At 31.5% G+C, this 26,495-nt stretch overlaps 1 protein-coding gene across 1 annotated transcript; it reads right to left on the bottom strand.

Moving 5' to 3' along the window:
• Positions 1–7,501: 7,501 nt before the first annotated feature.
• LOC109806740 (Protein kinase superfamily protein) lies at positions 7,502–22,328 on the bottom strand. Its single transcript, XM_020369243.3, has 21 exons — positions 21,739–22,328; positions 21,026–21,070; positions 19,963–20,001; positions 19,062–19,232; positions 18,762–18,914; positions 18,422–18,457; positions 17,087–17,130; positions 15,651–15,741; positions 15,181–15,222; positions 14,959–15,067; positions 13,189–13,303; positions 13,052–13,101; positions 12,850–12,928; positions 10,779–10,829; positions 10,561–10,702; positions 10,347–10,391; positions 9,553–9,654; positions 9,400–9,441; positions 8,623–8,793; positions 7,931–8,050; positions 7,502–7,771 (listed from the first exon to the last, which is right to left on the bottom strand). Exons 1-21 carry the CDS (start codon positions 22,090–22,092, stop codon positions 7,667–7,669), a joined length of 2,106 nt encoding a protein of 701 aa, XP_020224832.2. The 5' UTR covers positions 22,093–22,328; the 3' UTR covers positions 7,502–7,666.
• Positions 22,329–26,495: the final 4,167 nt, after the last annotated feature.

Here is a 26,495-nt window from a genome sequence, read left to right as displayed (position 1 = left end):
ATACTCATGTAACAATCCAGAGTCGTGCTCACCCCTGATATAACACTGTGCCAAGGTCACGTTACCCCTAACCTAGGGCCGTGCTTACCCCTGACATGTTAACCAAGGTCACGATACTCATGTAACAATCTCGGGCCGTGCTCACCCCTGGTCATAGGTGTGAAGAACCACAACCACATCTCATTCACATTCCACAAAACATCTCATAATTCAATTTCATACATATATCAGATATGTCCAAAATAATGGGTTTCACACGTATCAAGTAATTCACATTTAAATTATCAATTTTTATCAAATAATATAATATGATATTCATAAATTAATATAATAAACAACGGAATTACCAATTTAATATAATTTCAACATAAACAGTAAAACCCCTAATTGTTCCAAAACCTAGCTCACATGAACTTTTCTACAATTTCGTTCTCTCTCCCAGATCATCATTCTTACGATTTAAATATATATTTCTAATCCTCAACACATACGGAATCTAATGGTATAATTAATTCCTCAAACAGAAATAATTCAATTTTTCCAAAACCTAACCTACAGGCACTTTTCTATAATTTCGTTCTCTCTCCTAGAGCATCATTTTTACAAACAAATTATATATTTATTGTCCTAAATATATACAGAATCAAATAATGCTAATAATTCTTCAAACAGAAATATTTCTAAAATTGCTCATAATTCTAACGGGTTCTTCCTCTACCCAATTTCCTCATGTAACTCTATATATAAATAATTCCCTTTTCCCCCGTACCTGGATACGAAGAAGCTGAATCTAGACTAGATCTGGTTGATCTCCCTCGCTGGGTTCCCCTCGGTCTGAAGCAGAAAGTAGAGGAAAGAAGAGAGAGCAGAAGAAAAGAAATCAGAAATGAGAGGTGTGCTTTTTGGGAGTGGCAAACAGCTCTATTTATAGGCTTTTTACGCCGGAACGGCCCGTTCCAAATCCGGAACGGCCCGTTCCGGACCCTTAAAACGTGGCTAAAAATCACATCCAGAACGGCCCGTTCCAAAACCAGAATGGCCCATTCTGGTGTGCATTAATTACCCCCAACGGCCATAATTTTGGGAATGCCTCGTTCCAGGCCCGTTCTCATTTAGGGTTAAAGGCATATTTAATAGTCTGGAACGGCCCGTTCTACCTTGAGAACGGCCCGTTCTGGGCTATTAACTCACACACAACTTGGTAGTTTGGAACGGCCCGTTCCGAGCTACTAAATCATATACCTTTTGGTAGTTTAGAACGGCCCGTTCTAATTCCGGAACAGCCCGTTTCAAGCTACTAAATCACCCCTATCACATTTATAAAATTACCAAAATACCCTCAATTAAAATAAATAAATAAAAAGTGAAATAAAAACTGGGGTGTTACCGTACAAGTAAGGATAAAACACGTTAAACAGTGAAATATCGTGAAATAGAACCCTTGAGAGGCCAAATATGAGGATTGTTACATTAATAAATTTATTAAAATTAAAAAAAATTATAATTTTCGACAGGTATAAAAAGGGTCGTAATATTAATTTAGAGGCAGTTGGTGCGACAGTTGATGAAAGGGTCGCAATGTTAATATAGAGACAGTTAGTGCGTCGGGTGCTTCAGGGGTCGCAATTTCAATTTTGCGACGGTTTGTGCAACGGTTCTGATAACCGTCGCAAAATTGCCTGGTGACGGACAATTCTGCGACGGTTCCCAAACTCTCGCAATGTTGTCTTTGCGCCAATTCTAACCGTTGCAATGTAGGCCATATAACCGTCGCAAAATCGTCACTTTCTTGTAGTGAATGAAGAACAACCCAACAATTGTGAACAACACTCCAAATCTCCAAAATTCTCTAAACTTATGCAATAACCCATACATGCAACCTCAAAACCTTCCAATTTTCACATATGCAACTCAGAAATCAAAGAAGAAAAGGCATGCAATAACATTATACTAAGTAGATTATAAATTTCTTATTTTTCATCAAGAAGACAAAAAACCCCAAATCCCCTTTTTAGTAACCCAATTTAGTTTGATCAACACAGTCATGAATCCTAATGGAATTAATTCAAGCAACATTCAATTCACGCATCAACATTTAATGCCAACTACTTTTATCAAAAAAAATAGAAAAATTCAACTTCCCTTACCTCAAAAGTCTTTAAGCCGAGAAGAAAAGAAAGAAGAAAAAGAACAAGAAAACAACTCCGAGTGAATCAACGAGCTTGATTTGAGGTTCTACAGACTTGAATCAACAAACAACACAACTTAGAATGAGAATTCTAGCGAAAAATCACCTTACAAGAGAAGAATTAGGGAAAAAGAGAACTCATGGACTAGAGCTCCTCTTTCTAGGCTTCTCTTTCTAAGTTTCTGAGTGCTTGAGTTTATGAAACTCTATTCCAAATAAAAACCTTATAAACCTCATCCCTTAGAGTTGTAGACACCCAATTTCGTTCAGACCCACAAAAGCAATGAAATGGACGTCTATTATCATGGAAAGGAACTCTCGAAGCATGGAAGCAATAGGACATGACATCAGAAAGCTTAAAGCCAAAATAAGCTAGTTTTAGTACCTCAGAACGGACTGTTCCAAAACTGGAACGGGTCGTTCCAAGTTACAAAAAGGGCCTAAAACCCTAGTTTGGAACAGGTCGTTTCCAAACTGGAACGGGCCGTTCCAAGCTCCTAAGAAAGGCTAAAACCTAAGCTTGGAACGGGTCATTTCTAAATTGGAACGGGTCGTTCTAAGTTACAAAAAAGGCTTAAAAACCTTAGTTTGGAACGGGTCGTTCCAACATAGGCAGTTATGTGTTAAACTCACCTCTGGAACGGGCCGTTCTGGTTTTAGGAACGGGTTGTTCCAGTTACAAAATTAACACAAAACGGTCGGATCTAGAATGGACCGTTTCGATTTTGGAACGACCGTTCTGGCCACTTTTTGATGCCTATAAATAGCAAGCTCGGGCACAGTTTTCAAGGCCACAAAATCTCATCCAAGACTCCTTAGAGCTTGAAATTTCTCTCTCTCTCCCTCCTATTGTATTTCTTGAGTTTTGTGAGGCATATTGTGTGAAAGATTGCCACAAAGCACCTAAAAATCTCCATATTTGAAGATTCAATAGAGCTCGTTCAAGGGGTATTCCCTTCAATCTTCTTCTCTTCCTTTTATTTCTTATCTTTGATAAATCTTGTTATAATAAAAGCAATCATGTAGATATTTTAGGATCAATCGTGTAATTTAAATTTATAGCATGTAAATAAATATTAATAAAGGGGATCTAATATTTAATTTATTAATTCTTATCACGTTAACTTCATCATAAGGTACCGATTGAGGGTGCTATAGGGGTGCTTAATACCTTCCCTACACATAATCGACCCCTGAACCCAATTCTGGTTATCAAGGCCATCATTGGATCTTTAAAAACTTTTTCTTTTTCCAATGTTTTGAGTAAAACATTGGTGGCGATTCCATGAACTCATTTTTTAAAATCATTAATTAAGGATTAGTCTGGCATCCGAGCATTCCTTAATTGATGAGATTTTCAAAAGAACGTATAAACCATAGGTCGCGAGATCGGAAATTTTTGGGTTGCGACAAGAGTTAATATGGACTTTTGTCCATAGAAACTCTTAAAATGATCTAAACTCATAAGAAATCCTCGAATTTCAGAGTCACTCAACACAAAACATCACAGCAACACATATGTTGTTTAAAACATCGACTCTAAAACTTATAGTGTTACAACTAAGGGCATGCTTGGATGCACATATGAGATTCACAACCAAGTGAGAATCACATTAATTGATAGAGATGTTATTCTTGTTATTTTTATTGAATATGTAGAGAAAGTATTGGTTTAGGTTCTGGAATTGGTTATAAACACAATAAACCTTACGAGTATTTGTAAAAAATATTTTGGCTTAAATGTATTTTTAGTTCCTCTAGTTTAAGGTAACTTTGGTTTTAATCCCTCAAATTTGAAATTGTTGTTTTTAGTCCTTATAATTTTAAAAAAAAAAATCTTGTTTTAGTCCTCATACTCAAATTTTACCGTGGAATTTGTAAAATATTGACACATAAAATCTACCTATTAGTATCTCTGTCAATGAAAATATCACATTAAACCAACTGATATTGCATAACTATTTCAATTTGTCAATTTCAAATATGTTATTGGTGAATTGAGAGATTAAAACAAGATTTTAAAAAATTATAGAGACTAAAAATAATTTTAAATTTGAGGGATCAAAATAAATTTATCCTTAATTTAAAGAACTAAAAATATATTTAAGCCAAATGTTTTTTAATAAAGAGAATAAAAATTCATATAATAGAGATGGTGTGAGATGGAGGTGGTATGGATGCAATAGTACACCACTCTGCTTCTTTATTTATATAATTAATTAAATAAAAATATCTTATATCATAATATAAAATGTTAACTTAATATTTTAACTTGTGCTATTTTATTTATTTAATTATAGTTTTTGTATCTTTTATTGATTTTTAATTATTATATTAAATAGTTTAATTCTCGATCTTTTTCATATTTTAAATTCCTTATGTATTATTAGACAAAAATATTTTTTAAACTTGATAAATAAGCATTTACACAATGTTTTTATGAACAAACACAATATTTCATGATGATAAGATGAATGCATAATGTGTAATATATATATATATATATAATATTTATTTAATATATAATTATTAATAACAATTTTTTAACAAAAATAACTTAATTTAAAATTTAAAAGTATTACTACTATATGAATATGACTAAATGTTGTAAACATTAACTAACCTTTTTCACATTTATAAATTAGTATTTTTTTTACATTTTTTTTTATTTTTTAGTCATGAAATAATGGTCATTTTAATTAGTGATTCTGAATCACTAAAATTTCTTGACTTACATTTGACATCCATAATCATTATTAGTAAATTTAAAATTTGAATTTATAGAAAAGATTGTAGTTTTTTTTTCTCAATATAATAGCTTGTTAATATTTTTTAATACTATTGTTATTAGTTTAAAACAAATTAATAAGAACCATTAGGTCTTGGGGAGAGTTAGTAAGTATGTCTAAAGTTTGGACATTAGTACAACCATTATTTACAAAAATAAAAAATAAAAATAAAAAAGTTAGGCAAATTTTAAAGTAGGTCAAGACCTTAAAAAAATCTGTATAACAAATAAATAAGTCAGATTAGACTCAGTCTCATCAAAGTTTATCTTAACTGATTTGTTTCCACTTGTACTAGTGATAATGTTAAATAGTTATAATTTATATTTAAAACTTTATGTTTCTAATATTGCTTGATTATGAGATAAGACTGTTCGGATAATTTAAGAGTGAATTTTAAATTTAGTTGTAACTATTTATTTTATTAATAATTTTCATTGATTTTTTAATTTTACACATAAGTAAAATGCGAGTAGTCAATGTGGGTATAAATATTTTTTTCAAATGTAGGTACTATAATACACTATCCATTATCACCTATATTCATGACTCGAGAAAACTTACATAAATACTTATATATTATCAGTTAACTAACAACTTTTTAACATTATCAATAAAATTGTAACTCTCATTTTTTGTGGGACATAATATAAGGACTAAGATTTTTTTCCTATGACATGTGTTACGTGTATTAATTATTCTTAATATTTGATAATTTTGAAATTTACTAAATATGAAGTATTAGTTTTAAATGATCAATTAATTAAAAATAATTCTTGATATGACTTCTAAAGTAATTAGTATAAAAATTAATAATTTACTATGCATAACGACTTTTGATTGGATGATTTATTGTTTATATTTAATTTAACTTTATTTAACTTTTTTTCTTCTTCTTAGTTTTTATTTTTCCTCTACCTATTACACCTTGATTGATGATATTCAACTTTAAGAACTAAATTGAGAGTGTCTTAAAATATTAAGTATTACCTTATGTCTTTTTAACAAATAACAAATTATAATATATTTTACATCGTAACTTGTTTCTTATATATATATATATATAAGATTGGAAGTAGTGTTAAGTAATCATTTTCTATGATAAACTATAATATAACGTGTAGATTAAACATGATCACTTAAAAAGTATCACATTGGTGTGTTTGTTTTTTGTTTGATAAGGAAGTATATCTCCTTCTTACCGAGTGCCTTAAAATATCAAGTATTACCTCATATATTTTACATCATAACTTGTGTTTATATAAAAAAAAAAAAAAAAAAAAAAAGAGAGAAGAAGACTAGAAGTAGTGTTAAATAATAATTTCTTGTGATAAACTAATATGTGGATTAAACGTGATCACTTAAAAAGTATCAAACTAATGTGTTTAATTTTTTGTTTGATAAGAAAGTATATCTACTTCCCACTAAGTGGAATTAACACCTATAAGAGTAAAGTTGGACTCTTCAATCACGACTTTATGTCCAATGTGAGAAATGAACCTTAATCCATAAATAAATCACTTGAGTTCACACCAATGCAATTGATAAAAGAAAATAATAGCATTAATTTAATTAACGGTCTTTGATTAATGGTCCAAAACTATTAGAAGAAGAAAAATAATTGTCTCTAATTTTTAAAACTATTTAAAATTTTTAATTATTTAAAGAATAATTTGACATCATCAATAACAATTTATTATTATAATAACACCATGTATTCGTAGCTCATTATAGGAAAACTTACTGTCTTACAAGAAAATAAGAATACCAAATCTTCGTCTGACAGCAGTTCAAAATGTGTTTGATTAGAATATTTTCTATATTGATACTTCAACACTCAAATTAAAAAGTATTAATAACTAATGTATGTATTAATTCAAATGTACCTAATCTGAGAATGTGATATAAAAGACCTATTAATATTAATAAAATATCTTATCCATATCTTAAAGTAAAATATACTTTAGAACGAAATTTAAATACAATTTTTTAAATGATTGATACTGTCCTCTAGTTTAAATTGAAAATTTACCTTAATAATATATTACATTTAATGTAGATCTTATTATTATATATTTATGTATATTAATAAATATTTAATTTTAATGATCAATGTTGTTATCTCCCGAAAATATTTCTAGTTTAAAAAAAAAAACCACTTTTAAATTTATTGTTTGTCAGTAACTACAAATGGCTTTTTCATTTTGTCTCTGATGAATAGTAACCTTATTGGTCAGCTTGAATTGAATCGCATCGATTAACGCCATTAAGGACTTTTACTGGGAACACTATATTTTTTTATTACTTTTTAGCAGAAACCGTGAATGCTTGTACCGATAGTCTATTTAAATACAAACTTGTAAATATTTTTTTAAAGCTTTTCTGTTGAAAATAATTTTATTTTCAGTAAAAGAAACTATCAAAAACATTTTCAACTTGTATGCAAATAAGTTCTAAATTAAGTTCTCTATTGTCCTCCTAACTACCTTACAACCATTTGAGAAAGCAAAGGTATAAAAACCAACAATGAAGATGAAATTTAAAGATTTGAATATATTGCTCAATCAACTATGTGTTGAAGCATAAAGGATTAAATGCGTTGTCAAAGGCCCTATTTATTTTTCAATGTTTTTCGGTCACTTGATGAGAGGTACAAAAATATTTCAGGTTCAGCTGCTTCTGTACATCAATGTCACAAAAACACCCTCCTTACAGTTCTTGCAGCAGCACGGGATATTAACTGTCTAACCAAGTTAGCTGGCAATTGAAGCAATTGCTGCTGGGATTCTGGTGGAAGCTGGCATTCACATAGATTAAGATCGTCATGCTTCAGTAGTTATAAAGATTAAAGAATATCTAGAAGCAAAACTGCTTATGACTTACGACTTGTCCTGGTTAATAAAAAAATGGATAAACGATTACATTTCTTAAATAAAATGCTAAGGCTTAGATTTACCTCAAGAATGATAGAAAGAACAGGAAGAATGTCTTGAATGGATTCAACTTGATTTAAAACTAACGACAGCTCCTCCATGTCCAGTATTTGATTCTTGTCAGAACTGGCCTGTCTGTTTCCCTACATGTCATTGATAAAAAGTACAAATAATATTATTAGGAATAGACAAGACAGTAAAATGATTATCCATTTATCATTCCAAGTTTAATACATTTATTTCTTTTCACATTGACATGCTTACAGAATTCTCTCCCTATGTGTAATGCGTGCATGGAGATGACAAGTAGAAATTGTAAGGTTATTAAGCATCAATTCAACCATTTTTAGGTCAAGTTATTTTACTTGAATATTTTTTATACTTCTGAATCTGATAATATAACATTTTTTTTGTTTTAATCCCTATACAAATTATATTCACTTTTACTTTCAAGTTCAACATTTAATTAAAACTTATTTAGTCCTTAGTTAATTCCTCGCTAGGGACCAAACACATGGTAATACAATTTCTAGAATAATTAGTTTCTAGATTTGGTTTAATGTAGCATGAAACTCAATGAGCTTTAACATAAGACATAACATGGTCCTTATGTTGAACTTTGGGTAAAATGTCGAGTGGCCCACAAAATGAAAATGATACATGATTATAAAATGCATAGATGTAGTTCTCTTTTAAGTAACAATATAAATCTTACTGTAATGGACTCTTCTTTTCTTCTGGTTCCCAACAGCAATAGCATAAGGCGTTGGAAGGTTCTCAAGTTGATCATATCTTCTTCAGTCATTAAAGGGGAGTAAAAGAAAGCACTGAAAGGAACTCTGGCAGCAGCTGTCTCCAAGGTTGCTAGCCCAAGTGCATCTAAACCCTGAATTTGGTTTTAAAAGCAAATTAGAAAACTTGTAGAAGGGGAGAAAAAATAAAAATAAAGAATGAAGAATCTAATGATATTAAAAAGTTTAAACTAATCATCTGCGTTTTCTGCCAAAAATGCATGAAGAGCCACAATGTTTACTAACATGAGATATTGATGAAAGTCAAGATCTCATGGCATTAAATCATTAATATTGTTTACTTTCAAAAATCTAGACAGCATACTGATAGACTGAAAGAAAAGCAATTGCAATAAAGATATTTAATTCAAGAAGAACAAAACATAAGCTCAATGCTGTAACTGAATTTCCATTTGGTTTCAACATGTCCATGGAAGTCCAACAATAGAAAAATAATAATGCCTGCAATTTAGGCTAGCTCAGTGACACCATGATATGGACATTGTTAGTAATGATTCAAGTATCTTTGAAAGTTCATGCCGTGCAGGAGTTTGCAATCAAATAAGGATATGCTACCAGTCATGATTAAATACCCTATAAAATCATTAGCCGATAAATTTCAACCCCATATATTCAATTTTACATTTTTCATATTCCTCACTGCTATTGTAGTATCAATAAACAACTAAGAAGAAACTTACTTTAGCAAATTCTTGAACAATTATTTCCCTCACAAATTCACCCTGCAAAGATTATTGCAAAATCCATTTTAGTAGGAAAAAGTTAGAGGTATTCACTAGCCACAAATTAGAATGTTAATTAATCAGCATTCAGTAATGATAAAGAATATGTACCTTTTCTGTTAGTGTAAACAAAAGAATTTCCTTCAGAACCTTTCTCGAATCAGTGCCTTCAGTTTGTTTTACTATGGCCTTTTCTGTTTTGGCACGGAGAGACTGTCATGAAACTATATTAGGATGGTATTTTGAACAAATTGAATTTTTTGAGAAAAAGGATTTACTTGGAAGGAAATTGAAAATATTATCTTATGCCAAATCGCACAAGGTAACTTAAATCATTCTAATGATACTTTGGATTGAATATCTCCTAAATTTAGCTTGATTTAACTCAGTAGGATGATCCTAAAATTGGATCAAAGTGGTTCATAGTATATGTTTAAATGCTAGAACCAACAATCAATTATACTCAAATGGATAGACATAAGCATTTAAATTCCTAAATCCTAAGTACCAATTAGCAACCAGCGGGATATCTTAGCAAATTTCAACAATACCTAATGAGTAATGACAACAGTCAAGTATTTTCTTCATACAGACCAGTGAATGGATGAAAATCCAGTTCGTGGATAAGAACTTTCAGAACAAGAACAAATTCCTAGTTTTTTTTTAAAAAAAAATAGGTCCATTTCAAGTAATCAATAACTAAAAATATTAAGGTGTGTGTATCCGAATAGCCCTCTTTGTGAAAAATAAGGAACATACCCATGAAACAGGGCTTTCCTTCATTTATTAATTTGAAAATAGGATGAAGGCTAGGTTTATGATAGACTGACACCAGAAATAACTAATAATAAAATTTTGACTTCATACAGAAAAATAGTAAAAAAAGAAAAAGAAGATAATTTTACCTCTGTCAGCAAAGACTCTAGACGGTCTATTCTAAAAACTCCATCCTGATAAATGATCAGAGTCAAAATTAAGTGAAAAATGTTAAGAAAATATTCCAACACAATTAGTTAAGCCATGTAGAAACAGAGATATGGCTATGAGAATCAATATTGCATGTATTGGTCAAGATTTCAGGCGAGGTACCATAGAGAAAGCAGGGTTTTCTATGTTTACCTTATAAAGAAGAGTCTCTAAAGAAGATTTAAGCTGAGGAGAGCTGTCAGTAAGCACTTTTCGAGCAATCCAAGGGTAAGTACTACCCAAAACTTTGTATTCAGGGTTAAAGCTGATTGCAATTCCTTCCAGTACAGCTAGGCTACAGACAGAATATACTGTTTAGGATTTTGTAGACATTATTGGCTGTTTTGTAAGTAATCTGTGGAAAGCACTACCTTCTAATGACAAGTGAGAAGTATGAAGGTATCCTAAATTTGAATTTATACCTGAAAAAAAAAAGAACAAAAAAATGGTATGGCATGACATACAATTAGCATCAAGAAGATAAAAGCCGAGAATAAAGAATATGCCATGAATTTTGAATTTTTGAATTGAAGATCCTTATTATATTTATAATTTAGTACATTAAATCTGCATGTTGCATTTGGGTTAAGAAAATTGTTCAAGCCAAGTTTGCAATTTGAATGAAGTGTTGGCCTGGCCACAATTATCATTTTTTAGGTCAACTATGCAATCTAGATTATAATTATTAGAATATATATATATATATATATATATATGTATATTTGAAAATAAGTTAGTGTTTTAGGTTTTATGAACATCATAAAACTGTAAGACCACAATATCAAGAGAATATTATTTGATGTTTCTCTTAGAATTGGGCTTAAGGCCTAACTTAATTCCACAAATCTGAATTGTAAATTGAGGACTGCTCCAGCCTTATAAGCACTACTAACGTCATATCACTAAGCAATGAGGGACTAAACACACCCCCTCACACCCAGCAGTACTAAGGTGGCTTTCCAACACTTTCTTCTCTCAATTTCTGCCTCAATGCCTAAATCCCCATAATTTCAGTAATTTCGTGCTTAAAATTGTGATACACAAGAAACATGTGCATGAATAGATTGAATTGATCTGTCACTGCATTTTAAGTTTGTGTTATATGCAAGGAGTACGGTTAAAAAGGGAAGCCTAAAACAATTAAGATCCATACATGCATAGGTTCCATCCAGGGAAGGGCTGTCAGACCCACATCTATGGCTCTATAGTAGGCAGCCTTAAATTGCATTTACTGGAGTCTGATTATATGACTTGAACCTGTCACCTCTGGGACACATGGCAGCAACTCCAGCAGTTGTGCCAAGGCTCCACTTCAAGGAGAATTTCATTATGAATTAATTTTTGCAAATATAAATTTGGATGTGTAAGTGGCAAGTTAGAATTATGGAAAATATTTTCGAGTCACACCATAATAGTTAGAAGATAAGCCCATGTGATTCTGGATAATGTTAGTAACTACACATATAAATTTGTAAAGAGGCATTCTATTCTTTTCCTGCAATGCAGTATATATGTTTTATGGTAAAATATGTTTTAGATCCCTTAAGGTTTGAAAAAAAAAAATGGTTTTGTTCCCTACATTTTAAAAATGGTAGTTTTGGTCCTTGTATTTTTTAAATGTAGTAGATTTCATCCCTCACCCTATACTTCATTTTTACTTGACCACAGATGAAATCCACCACATTTCAAAAAATACAAGGGCCAAAAACACCGGCACCAATTTTAAAATGTAGGAACTAAAACCAATTCTGACCAAATCATGAGGGACCTAAAATACATTTTATCCTATGTTCATTTACCATAGACCAAGATGAGTATATCATTTGTCGTCGGCCTCATTTTTTTAGGAGCCCCTCTTGCAAATATGCAAGCAGAGGGTGGGGTACTCTTCCTTTATGTCTCTAATCTTTATGCATCTCCTCTCATGTTAAAATCATGAAATTTTAGTCCAGAGAAAATGAGAAGTATAATATTTTCCTCTTCATATTCTTTTTATCTATTTCATTAAATATTCCCTGCCCTTGTTTTTAATTAGTGTTGTTTTAAAAACACTTAACTCCACCTATGAACTCAGCTGGTCCCAAGTTTGGGTAAAGGAGGATGCTGTGTTAGGCAATCAACAGCCAACATTAAATTTGTCAAAACCCCAAACATGAATCTTGTTTTCAAAACATTAACCAAAAGGAAGTGTTATAAATGTATACTATCAGATCTTATAGCAAATGATCCAGTGTCAATATATAAATATAATAAATCAGCAATATGACTTTGGTGTTCTGCACATGGATTTTTCCACAAGTTCCTGTCTGATAAACGATACAGACCTTCCATATTGTATTTCATATGCACTTTTCTTTTCTTACCAAACAAGAAGAACTTTCAAATATATTGTAGGTTCAACAATAATATATTTAATGCATCAACCATCACCAAAGAGCTTACATGGTAGTTCCTAAATTTCCTAAAAGGTCTCCAAAGCTGATATTACGAACTCCTTTAGCAACTGCATTTTGGAAGACACCTATAAAGAAAAGATGCATGTGACATAATTAACACATAAGATCTACAAAGGAGGAATGTTAACTGCAGCACAGTCACAAGTCACAACTGTTTAAAATTCAACTGAACACAATAAAGTAAAAACCTGTCAAAGCCTTTGTAACAGCTTCTTTGTCTGCAGTTGGTGGAAGAAGCCTGATAAAATTCACAAGCAGCAGTATCTTATATCAAGGAGAATACTCACTTTAATAACTGTAACGGAACATAAATAAATATAAATACCCAAGAGTGACAAAGTCCTTAGACAATGCATCAAAATCGCGATTTACAAGATGTAGACATGCTTCGATGAATCCATCACGTAACTCTTGTTTGAACTCACCTGTCATACCAAAATCTAGTGCAAAAGAAGGAAAAAATGAAAATAAAATCTTATTTATGTCTATACTCAAATATATCTAATTGTGTCCATTCATTTAAATACAGTTTATAATGCAGAAACTAAAATAAAATACAAAATTTCCATGCAGTAGGCCATGATTATGGTAGATAGGATGACTAATCTATGTATTTACTATTTATTTGTCCATATAATTCAGCTCCACTATGTAGTTTAGACACACAGAATTGATTGTATGTCTCTCATTTTCTCTTCTCTAACAATTTTAATTTCTATTGAACAAACCCATTTGGAAATTGGAATCCAAAGCTGCCCTACAGTCAAGTCTTCTGTCAAGACAGTTAATTTTAACAGAGTTTAACAGGGTCAACACTAATGACAAGTGTGCAACAATCAATCAACCTAGCAGCTTTCCTCAAATCCAATTTTTCATGAGGGGACTAGGCACATACAAGTCAGCTGTCATTTCATCAGAGAAAATATTCTCTCTAGCATCATCAAGACATCTGTCAGTTCAAAAGATCAACAAGTTGCCATCTTCACAAGATCTTTATGGGGTCATAGGACAGCATACTTATGTAACAATGCATATGACACATGTTACAATGTAAGGGGGAGTGATGATTATGTGATTGATGTTTCTAGATTTTTTCTTTATTTCCTAGTTTCCCCATTTAGGAGATTGCTGTATCATGGGAGATATAAAATCACAGAGCATAGTTCACTGAGCCAGGTTCTGTCTTTGCCATTCTCTAGTGTTTATGGCTGGAAAAGACTGCTAGAATTTTCAGTTGCACTTCTTGGACCTTAGAATACATTTGAGATAGAGTTAATTTTTCATATTGCCTTTGTATTCCACTTCTTGGATCTGAGATTGACATGTCTTGCTATATGACTTATCTCAAATTCTAGGCGTTTTCTTTTGTTGTTTCCTAGGGAGGATGTCTTACCCTCTTCTCTATATTTTATGTCTAAAATGGCAATTCCCTTGAAACAACCACTTGAAGAACATCAAAGAGAAGTCATATACAGAATCTTATTCCATAGCAAGTTGGGGGTTAGAAAAACAATCTGAAAAATGTGAGCATTCCTCTCCAAACATATGCACCAAACAATTGCATAAATTGTGCAATTTGCAACAACCTTTTTCTCCCTTGCCAAAGCCTTTATCTAACAAACAGAAACTCCAAAGTGCAAAGTACAAGGACACACCCAACGCTCACCAAAACTTACAAATAGTTGTTCCATAAGAAAGTAGTCACTTTCCATGGCAAGACCAGGAGTTTAATTGTTTTTAAAGTAGAGGAAACACGTAATATGTAAAATAGGAGAAAGTGTAGCATGAAGCCTACAAAAACTTGCAAAAATTCATTATTGTCTTTCATGTAGTGGCGAATTGAAAGAAAATGGAATAAATGAAAGGAAATGAAAGAGTAGGAAGAGACAGTGTATGCATCCTATTAAGCACCCTATATCAACAAATAATCAAGATATTCCATGAGTTTAGTTTATTTCTATAATTAAATAATCAAAACATGACAAATTTGTGAATACATCAACCAAGAATCCAAAGAATGTATACCAAACAATGAGATATAATATGCATTTGAGAACACAGGATTTGAAATATTAAATTTTCAATCTTCAATTACCCAAATAAGCTAATTTTCCATCGTACGTCCGAAGAAGATTTCCAGGGTGTGGATCTGCATGATAGAACCCACACTCAAGAAGCTGATTGAATGAGCAGTAAACTCCTACCTAATCACAATCAGAAAATAAAATATATGTTTAGCATCATGACGCAAAATCTAAGAATTGTTACAGATTAAAAAATTTAGAATAACTTTCTTGCAACTAGTTTCATAAATGACCTCAATCAGGTAGAGATCCTTCACTTCAGACAACTTTTCCCCCTACAATAGCCATAGACAATAGTAAGATAATACATCAGCAGACGTCTCATTTTTTTCATCAGGAAACAAAAAGAGAATGTGTAAAGAAAAAATTGCCCAATGTGCCTTAACTTGTTTTCAAGGGAGAGACACTTGAGGCATATATCCAAGAACTAAATCTCAAAAACTCAAAAGGCACATCACCATGTCTGTAGGAAGATTAATTCCTGACTATATGTAATTTAACTGTTTCTCTAGGTAAGTGTCAACTGTCAAGTATTCATGCTCAAACCATCACAAAGGATATTCAGGATGTTTCCTATATAATTCCAGAGCTGTCCATCTCATTCACAGAGGTATATAATAAATTTATCTCTGGTATCTAATCTATACAGAAACTGAACTATTCTAGCTAAAATGTAGTGAGCAAACAGCAAATGGTAAAATACCTCAATCCATTCCATAACTAGGACCTTGCGAGTTGTGTACTCCATGTACATTAAAGGAACCACCACATCTTGTATGGAACCATATAAATTCCTGTTCATACATAACAAATAACAAAGCAATCATTAACCATTAGCTATGGCAAAATAAAAGCACAAGAGTTACATCAAATTTGCATCCCTAGGAAAGACTTTTTATGAAGTTTTATGCTAATTGTTCTATGGCTGTTGAGAAGCCATATATCCCTGGACCAAACTCCTGCAAATAAGGCATATTTCCACAATGCTCTAGTTCATTTCATCTCCCAAACCCAAAGCCTTAAAAAGCAAACTAGACTTGGAAAGATGCCTTAAATGTGGTCACCCATAGCCTGCCTAAGTTGTGGCCTCTTTGGAGGTTTCCTTAATTGTAGCCTCAAAAGTAGTGGTTTAGTCTCACATCGACTAGAGATATGACTTAAGTAAAACTTATAAAGCTTGGACAATCCTTACCTTACAAGCCAATTTTGTGGGTTGAGTTATGCTAGGGATGGCAATGGGGCCTCATGGGGCGGGTAATAGTAAATTCGTCCCCAACCCGCTGAATGAAAATTGACCTCATACCCGCCCCATATCCGCGCGAGTATCCATTAAGCGGGTATCTATGAATTTCTTGAATACCCACGGATATCCATGGATATTTATAAATTTTTTAAAAAATTAAAAAACTATATTACAAATAATTTTAAGTTTATATTTAATGTCATTGAAATATTAAAAATAAAAATTCAATGTTAATTTTGAACTTGTATTTAATGTTAATTTTGTTGAAATAATAATAAAAATGTAAGATAATCAATAACTTAAAATACATCAATCTCACACAAGTAAGTGAAAGTGTCATATCACAAAACTACAATAATTCAATCTCATAATTCCAAATGACAGTAAACAACTTAAAACACATAAATCTTATTGCTCCAATCAAAGCTAGAAAATTAATCAAATTACATCCAACATAATTCTATAGATAGTTTTAAGGTTATGTGATACAATGATAATTAGGATATTTAAGAAATATTATTAAACGGGTATCCGCAGATATGGATATCATCATACCTGCCCTCGCCTTGTTTATAAACGGGTAAAAAATTATTTGTCCCCATTATCCGCGTGTACCCAATTAGCCTATCCATTTATTATCCGTAGTAGATTTTACTCGCAGATACCCGCGGATTCGAGTATTTTTGCCATCCCCAAGTTAGGCCCTAAGACCAAATTCTAAGAACTATAAAAATACAAGTTTCATCTTTTGACACCAAACTTGTGTTAAATATGTTCTAACTTCTATAATTACTACAAAAACCAGACCATACTTACAAGATTTCAGACCATGTATGATACAACCTTGACCATAAGTGTGAATCATGTTTTTCAAAATCTCAATAACAAGCACTTACCTGAACCTGATACCATTGCTTGCTTCATTATTGTAGTCCATCTCCTGCATTCAAGGTGATTTACCTGTATTCAATTTGAATTTCTAAGAATTTTATTTTTGAAACATTATACATATAAAATTAATAGGTTGACATCGTAATGCCTTACAAAACATTGAAAAATTTTAATCAAAGGGGAACAAAGAATGTTATAACATTATTTGATTTCAAAATAATGTAGACTAGGATTTCAAGTTCAATTACAAAAATTAAGATTTAAGAATAAGAAATTCAGATAAATTAATGGCCATTTGGTTTGAGAAAATGCCATATGCTTTAAATTTCTATTTTCACTTTTAATTACAAAGATATCACTAAGCTTTTGTCATGTGAATCATAACGATACTTAAGGGTACCCTAAAAGAGGTCTTTATCTCCCTCATGGAAATCCTATTAAATTAACAGCTTATAGTGATACTAATACAGATTGGGCAGGTTGTGTAAATGACTGCCGTTCAGTTTCCGGTCAGTGTATATTTCTTGGCAACTATCATTGAAAAGTAAGAAATGGTCGAGTTTCTAAATCATCCACTGAGTCAGAATATTGAGCCATGCATAACACTTGCTCTGAGATTATTTGGCTTTGTGGGTTATTAGGAGAACTTGGTTTCTCTCATGGTCAATCTACTCTTTATGTAGACAACACTAGTGTAAATTAGATTGCTGTGAATCCTAGTTTTCATGAATGTATGAATCATATTAATGAATTGTCATTATGTTTGAGAAGCCTACAATGAGTCAATGACCATGTTATTAATCTTTCTCACAAATTGCTGATATCTTTATGAAGGCCTTGGCAAGACCTCCACATAAATTCCTAGTTGAGTATTGAGCTTTTGGATCAACCAATATTTCATAATTTATTCTTTGTATTTTTTTCATTAATTGCATAAGTTAAGTTCTTATGAGGTCTGATTGGCAGATATGTTTTCCAAGGGGCTCCCTACAACAAGATTTCTTAAGCTAATTGGCAAGTTGGAAATGATTGATATTCATTCACCAACTTGAGGGGGAGTGCTGTAAATATCCTAAATATTTAGGATATGAGAAATATATCTTTGTATCTTCATATTTATCTTTTTTATAGTGTTTCCTTCTTTCCCTTTTTAGGTTTAGTTGCTTACCCTATAGAAGAGATATTAGAGCTTGCATTAAAAATATATAATGAATATATTAAAGTTCCTTTTTCTTTCAACTAACACGTGCCCATACAATAACAAGACCATGCTCAACACATGAAATCAAACATTCTCTAAGATATAGTTTTGGTGAAAATACAAGAAAACAAATGCATACCCGGAAAAGACTTGATGCCCACTCATCAACAACTGCCTGCATATATAAAAAAACTATGCTCAACAAACTAACACAATATAGAACCGCAAAATATAACACACACATGTACACAGTCACACATGCAGATAGAGACAAGATTGAAGGATATAATATAGACAATATGTACTATGCTTCTGAAATACTGAGTTCATAGAAAAGTAAATAATTCCATATCAACCAGCCAAGAAGTTAAGAGGAATTAGTAGCAACGACAACCATTTTGGTGGTATTGGTAATATACTCTAAATTCTTGTGTTGCATAAATTCAACTTAGTCACATACTACATGATCAGTTGATCACCTGAAGATCTGTATTAAGTTTGCCTGCTCTCCTAAGCAATCCTGCCATAAAACGCAAGATCAATATGTCAAGGGAAATTGCTGCTTGAACTCCTGGTCTTTGCACTTTAACAGCAACAACTTGTCCAGTTTTGCGAAGCCTGGCTTGATAAACCTATGCTTCAAAGACAGAAGTTCCAATTTTAAAGTATTACAATCTAAAATTAAAAAATACATACATGTCTTCTCAGTAACTCTACAATCATTAGCATTAAGCAAATAAATAAATAAATAATACACCAAAATGGTCAAATATATGAACCTGCCCAAGGGATGCAGCAGCTACAGGCTCAGGTGAAATCTCTGAGAAAAGTTCTACCAAAGATAAACCAAGTTCTTGTTCTATCATATTGAAAGCAACTTCAGAGGAAAATGGACTTATTCGATCTTGTAGCAGTGAAAGCTCATCTAGATATGATGGTGGTATCAAATCCTACAAGGAAAATTTCTTAGAAACGGCATATCTAATTTCAATGTAAATTAAAGTGTACAGTCTTAACAGAAAATGAGCATAAAGTTATATTTCAACATAAAAGATTCCAGTATTCCCACCCCATGTATAGACCATAAACTGAATAAATATGAACTTGTAAAAATAATTTGGAATACAGATCAAATAATAGCCAGAACATAACACCTGTTCAAATCATATACCCGTATATCGATCACATCTAACACCAGATCAGATCATTATATATAATATTTTCAGGTATTTGTGTTTAGGGCACTTGATTTGGGATGGACATTTGAAATGCAAAGATTTAGAAATATGGCATTCTGAATGTTTAATTAACTTTCACTTAATTTATTTTACTTCCTGAAGGAAAACTGATAATATACCCCACGAAAAAACAAGAAAAGCCTCCTTAATGATGTTAAGATGCAAGTAGTTTTCATTGGTGATATAAATTAAAAGGAATCTCGAATGCTGCTTATGATGTATGTACTTTTAATTTTAAACAGCATAATGAGGATGGAAGTGACATATGACAGGGGGAGAGAATGAAGGATCACAGTTTTCAATGAATTCCTTCACCTAAACTCATTTTTTAGGTGGCAATCGACATATAATAATAGGAAAACCATATAAAAAGGATCACAAACACCAGAAACAAAACAAATGAACACAGGGATCAGTATTTGAAAGAGAAACCAAAACTTACAGCGCGAGATGATATAGCCTGGGCAATTTTTATATACGCCTGCAAGAAAGTAGTATAAAACAGCAATGAACCATATCAATATCAACCAGTTAATAGAAAATAGCAATTAAGAAATAAGATATTTTGGTCTATGGTCATGCTTATTTAATGTAAATCACTACTAAACTAAATCATTATGCATTCAATTCAGTATCCATGATGTCCTAATTTAGTAATATTAGAGACTATTTTGAGTCTTTAAAGTCTAGATCCCCCCTAAACCTACCTAGGATTAGGAAAATAATTCATATAAAAGAAGATGGAGTATGACATGGAGGGAACTCGTGTGGATTCCCTGGCATTTTAAAAAGACTAATGAGGTGTGGTAATAGATAGCTTTGGGATAGAAAAAAGTTCAAATTTATCAGGTTTAAGTAAACACGGTTCAAATGACATGATCAGATTGACCTTCCAATGTAGAGGACCAATACCTAGGAAATTGAAACATTTGATTCATTCTCTTCCCCTATCCAACAAGCTAGAAGAAAATAAAATAAGATTGAGAAGGAAAATAAAGATAAAAGTAGGGACAGAGAAAAAGAAAGGATTGGGAGGCATTATGGTAAGGATCAATTTGTTAACCCAAAAACAATGAGGGTAAAAGTTTTGAAAGTTTGCTTTCTGTTTAAAAGTTAGCACTCATTTCTGAAATTTTCAACCCCCTCCCCCCTTCAAAATTTCAAGGGGATAAATCAAACTTACCTCCTTTCACCAAAAGAGGAAAAAATAAAATCAACTTACCCTAAATGTTCCTACTAAAAAATTAACTGTTGTTCACACTTGGCTGAAACCCAACAAATACATTACAACAAAAACTAATGAGAAAAATAACCAAAACAGATAGGCAACAAATTCATAGCTACATTCACAAAATTTACCAATCTACCCTGTTTTCTGACATATGTGAGAATGAATAACATCAATGACCCTTTCCATTACTCAATCCAAGACACATAAATGCCAAGTTCAAGGGCAAAATGCATAAGTTGAAAGAGAAAAAATAAAGTTCAACCCCATAACATACCGGCCCAAGCTCCACCAATATCTTCCTCAGCTCTGCAGCTCTAACCTGAAAAACCAAACAACAAATAGATAAATAAAACGTGTTGTTCTTTCCATTGCAAATTGCAAGTAAAAAATCTTAAGAATCTCTACTTAGGCCTTATTTGGATAAATTTCTCTATAAGCACTTATAAAAGAAGAAAATAAGAAGATAAAATAAATTAAGTTTCTGCCAAAAGCTAAAATCAACTTATGCACTTAATTTTGATGAAGCTCTCTCATCTAACTTCCCTAAAAGTTGAAGTGCATAAGTTAATTTTAGCTTATGGATGAAGCTCAATCCATTTTACCATATTTTTCTCCTACGAGTGCATATGAAAAAGTTTATCCAATCAAAGCCTTATTCCGTAGACTTCAAAACAAACTCTCCATGCTAACAACGGCCATTCCTCCAAAAGTTTAAATCGTGCTCAATTCCAACAATACAAACCATTTCCTCCAAAATCATGCTTTCCAGACTAACAACGATCATTTCCTTCAAAAGTTTCAATCACGCTCAATTCCAACAATACAAACCATTTCCTTCAAAATCCTCCATTCTAATTATAACAACAAATTCACTCCCCACAAAATCTTCAAAATCCACCACTCTAACAACAAAAAACCACTTCCTCCAAACCTAAAATCCCAAACCCAAATTCACCAACAAAAAAAAATATAACAGCCTTACGAAACCTGAAACATTGACTCGGAGCGGTCCAAGAGAGTGTCGACGTAGCGTAGACCGAACCACTTGCTGAACGCGATTCCGGTCTGAAGCAACCGGCGAGCCACGAGCAGAGGCTTCCGCGAATAAATAGCCGCGATTTTCGGTATCCGATACTCCGCCAGCGAATCCGCCTCCGTCGCGCTCAGCTCGAACAGGTACCCGGACTTCGCCGTGAACTCGTCGCCGCCGGAGGGCGCGACGGCGCATCTGACGGCGCGGCGAGGAGCGGGTTGGCTCCGACGAGGCTGGAATTGGAGAGAGCGGGTTGAGACGAGAGAGGAGGGAAACGGAGAGAGGGAAAGCGCGGGGAGGAGTAGCATGTTTCTGTTTGGGAGCGTTTCTCTCTCTATTCAGAGTTCAGAATTCGCGTGGGGGTGGTGGTGGCGTGGTTGGAGTGGAGTGTGGAAGAAAATTTTGCATGTGCATTTGGTTTGGTAGTGTTTATGTGTGTTGTGTTGACAGTGTTGTGGTTGGTGTACGCTGCTATGCTTTGGAGTTTTGGTGACCTCTAATTTTTTGTAGAGAGAAATGAAGTAGAAGACGTGCTGGTAGTTAACGTCTCTCTTGTGGTCCTTGTTATCGTTATTTATCTATACACACTGAAAGATCTTAGAACGTTGTCTTAAATATCTTTGCCTTAATTACATTTTTATCCTTCAAGTATTCTAAATGGGCAATTTTGATCTTCAAAATTTTAATTTGGTAATTTTAGTCAATTGTAATTGTACGATTTTAGTCTTTCAATTTTTAATTGAACAATTTTATTCCCTCAAATATTATAATTATGCGGTTTTAGTCTCTCTCATTAAAAATTTAATAATTTTAATATATATATATACAATATTTTAAAATTATATAATTATTAGTCTATTCAAGTTAACACATATTATAATTTTCTTCAATGCATCAAATGATATATATTTATTATTAATAAGTAAATAAAATTTATATATTATTATTTTTATAATATTACTGATAAATTAATATCAATAATATTATTAGTATATTTATAGATAAACCAATAATTTGATAAATTAATTTATTATATATTAATATACTTTTACAAAAATATAAGTATATTAATTAAAAATATACATATCTTTTGTTATATATTTATATTTTTGTAAAATTATATTAATATATACTAAGTCATATTTATCAAATTATTAGTTTATCTATAAATATACTAAAAATATTATTGATATTAATTTATCAATAATATTAAAATACTAATAATATATAAATTTTATTTATTTAGTAATAATAAATATACATCATTTGATATATTAACAAAAATTATAATATATGTTAACTTAAATAAGTAAGCAATTGTATAGTTTTAAAACATTATATATATATATATATATATTCTAAAATTACTAAATTTTTAATGGAAAAGACTAAAATCGCACAATTATAATAGTTGAGAGACTAAAACTGTTCAATTAAAAATTAAGGGACTAAAATCACACAATTACAATCTTTTAAGGACTAAAATTACTCAATTAAAACTTTGAGGATCAAAATTGCACAATTACAATACTTGAGAGATCAAAAGCACAATTAAGCCAATATTTTTTTAGGATTTGTAATTTTATTTTAATTATAATTTTGAATTATATTATCAGTATAAACATATTTCAATAATGATTAATTTTCTTTAAAAAAAAATTAGTTAGTTAATTTTAAAAAAAATTTCTTTCGATCAAAATTTTTCATTTAGGTAACTCGAATCCAAAATATATGAGGGTTAAGTCCAATTCTATTGGAATCAACTGCTTATTTGGTTTAATATTTGTAATATGAATCTCTTGTTCTTTTAGTCTCAAAAAAAAAATATTTTGATCATTTAGTCTATGTAATACTTTTTTTAATGGTTAGGGAGTGGACTATCTTCATAGAATGTTACATGTACTCTTTATAATGTATGCTAACATCTCATTTTTTCTATGTCGCCAATTAACCGTTGTGTCAGAATTCTTATTAGACTTCAAGAGGGAGGAGAGATTTACTTCGGTAAGATTTAGGAGATTTACTTCATTTAATTTAATAATGTTTGTTATTAAATTTTAATAATTTAATACTTAAATTAAAAAAATTTAATACATAAATCAAGTTTATTACTTTTAAAAACATTAAAAATTATTTAATACTTTATTTCTTAATTTAAATAAACAAATAAATATAAAAGTATTTTATATGTAAATTTAAAATTATATAATAGAGTATTATATAATTTTTAAATCTTTTTAAAAATTTGTAAACTTGATTTATATATTAAAAAATTTTAATTTAATAATTTGATTGTTAAAATTTAATATAGAATATAAGTAAATATTTATTTTTAAAATAAGTGAATCTCATATTATATATATATATATATATATATTTATATATTTTTTAATTTAAATTAATAAAATAAAATATCAAATAATTTTTAAATTTATTTTAAAATTTGAAGACTTGATCTATATTTATGAATTTTAAATTTAACGATTAGATCGTTAAAATTTAAATTAAATCATGAATTATTAAATATTTACATATTCCAATAATAAGTCTTGAATGACTTATTTTAGTCAATTACAATTCAACCATTGAATTAAAAATTAATACATATATATATACTAAATTTACAAATTTTTAAAAAATTTAAAAATTATTTAATATTTCATTACATTAATTCAAATTAATTAAAAATAATCATAAATGTTTTATTTTGACATTTATATGAGTTTTTTCGAACCTAACCACTTAGTTAAGTGATGGGAATCCCTCGCTACGCGCATCAACCAAAGTTATTCATATAATCTCATCTATATCTTCAATTTGTAATATTATTCTCAAAAAAAATTGAGTGACGAGAATCTCTCACCATTCATATCAACCTAAGTTATTCATATAATCTCATCTATATCTTCAATTTGTAATATTATTCTCAGAAAAACATATTGTTATTAAGTTTTGATCATTATATCAGAATACAAAAATTTAAGCAAATTATTCAATATCTTAGAGATGTTATTACATCATAAAAATCTAAGCAAATTATTATTTAATAACTTAGAGATGTTACTACTTGATAAAAAAAATATATATATAAAAAAAGTTCATTTTTCCTTTCTTATTTTTAAGAACTTAGCATAGATCTGTTGTAAAAAAATAAAATAAAAAATTTAACAGATTCTTTTTTATAATTAATAGTATTAAAAGATCTATAAATTTGTCAAAAAGTTATTAATATCGTAGTTAGCAAATATACTATAAGGATCTTCTTTTTTTTTTTATGAAGAACATATCGGTAACTATAAATAATACGAAGTTCCAAATCACCCAACATAAATACAAAATTAAGTTTTATTGGTACAACCAAGTGTTATAAAATTGATGATAGAAATATTTTATCAGATCATAATTTGATTTAATTTCTTTTTACATATTATTTTATATTCATTAATAAGTCTTATCTTTTTCTTTTATATCACCAATATTTACTAAAATGAAATATAATAAATAATTAGGCAACTCAAAACCGCCAAGAACATTTTAAAAACATAAAAGTAATGCACGGGCAGCACTGCTGTTTAGAACCTCAAGATAAACTCTGCAAAATACAACACAGTAACTATTCTCCGAGACATTTATGCACTGCTTTGTGTGAAATAAAAAAAATATAAAACTCGCCATCTTTTTATTTCTCATCCCACATTTTTTACTAATCAAACTACATACTTATAATATTTTCAATCTCCCACTTCCACTCTTTCCTTCTTACTTTCTCACCTATTTCTTAGGTTCTCACCAATTTCTTTCCGACCAAACTACTTGTACTATCCGTACTGCGTAACCGAGCTCCGAGCTCGGCACCACAACGCAAGCCGACCTCGGACGCGCACCGCGTGACATCAGCTCGGCATTTAAGTGAATCATAACTGATTCCCGAGGATCTGGCCCCAGACGAGATCCGTTATCTAATCATATTACATCTCATCTCAGGCCCAAGGCCCAAAGCAACCCTAAATCACACCAAGGTACGTGCATTACATATACGAGACTAATACTCACACAAACACTAATTTTAGCATCGGAGTCTCTTTTGCAGGTACCACCCCCATCTTGAAGCACCAGCGTACCAGTAAAGGAGGCTCACTGATCTTACCTGGCGGATCAGCTCTACAGCAGATTTTCGGTAAGAACATTTGGCTTATGGTTTTCACCAGAAGCCATAGTAGACGCACGACAGACGATGCAAACCACTCAACTAGCATGGATAACGAAGCAGCGTTGAGGAGACTGATCGATCAGGTCAAACAGATGCGGCAGCAACACGCCGCCGACCTACAAAACATGCGTGCCAAGCACGACACTGACCTAGCGGCAATGCGTGCCACTAACGAAGCCGACCTAGCGGCGCTACGCGCCGAGAACGAGCAAATCCGTGCTCAACTCCCTCGACACCACCCCGATCATCCTCCTCATACGGAGGAAGAAGAGCACTAAGTCTCTCAACCCCGGACGGCAACCAAGACGCCAACTCAACGACCTGTAACGCATCGGTCTCACGCACCGACGCACAAGTCAACCCATGAAATCAGCAAGGCCCCTACTCATGCCGCGGGGGACCAGGCAACCTTCCGCCACCACCCTTTTGTGGATGGCATTATGGAGACACCACTCCCTCACGGGTGGAAGCCTCTCCACCTTGACCGCTACGATGGCACGA

Source organism: Cajanus cajan, chromosome 1 (genome assembly GCF_000230855.2).
Source record: "Cajanus cajan strain Asha chromosome 1, NIPB_CcT2T_4, whole genome shotgun sequence".
NCBI lineage: Eukaryota > Viridiplantae > Streptophyta > Magnoliopsida > Fabales > Fabaceae > Cajanus > Cajanus cajan.
Note: the sequence above shows the minus strand (reverse complement) of the source record. Positions and strands in the feature narration are given on the sequence as shown.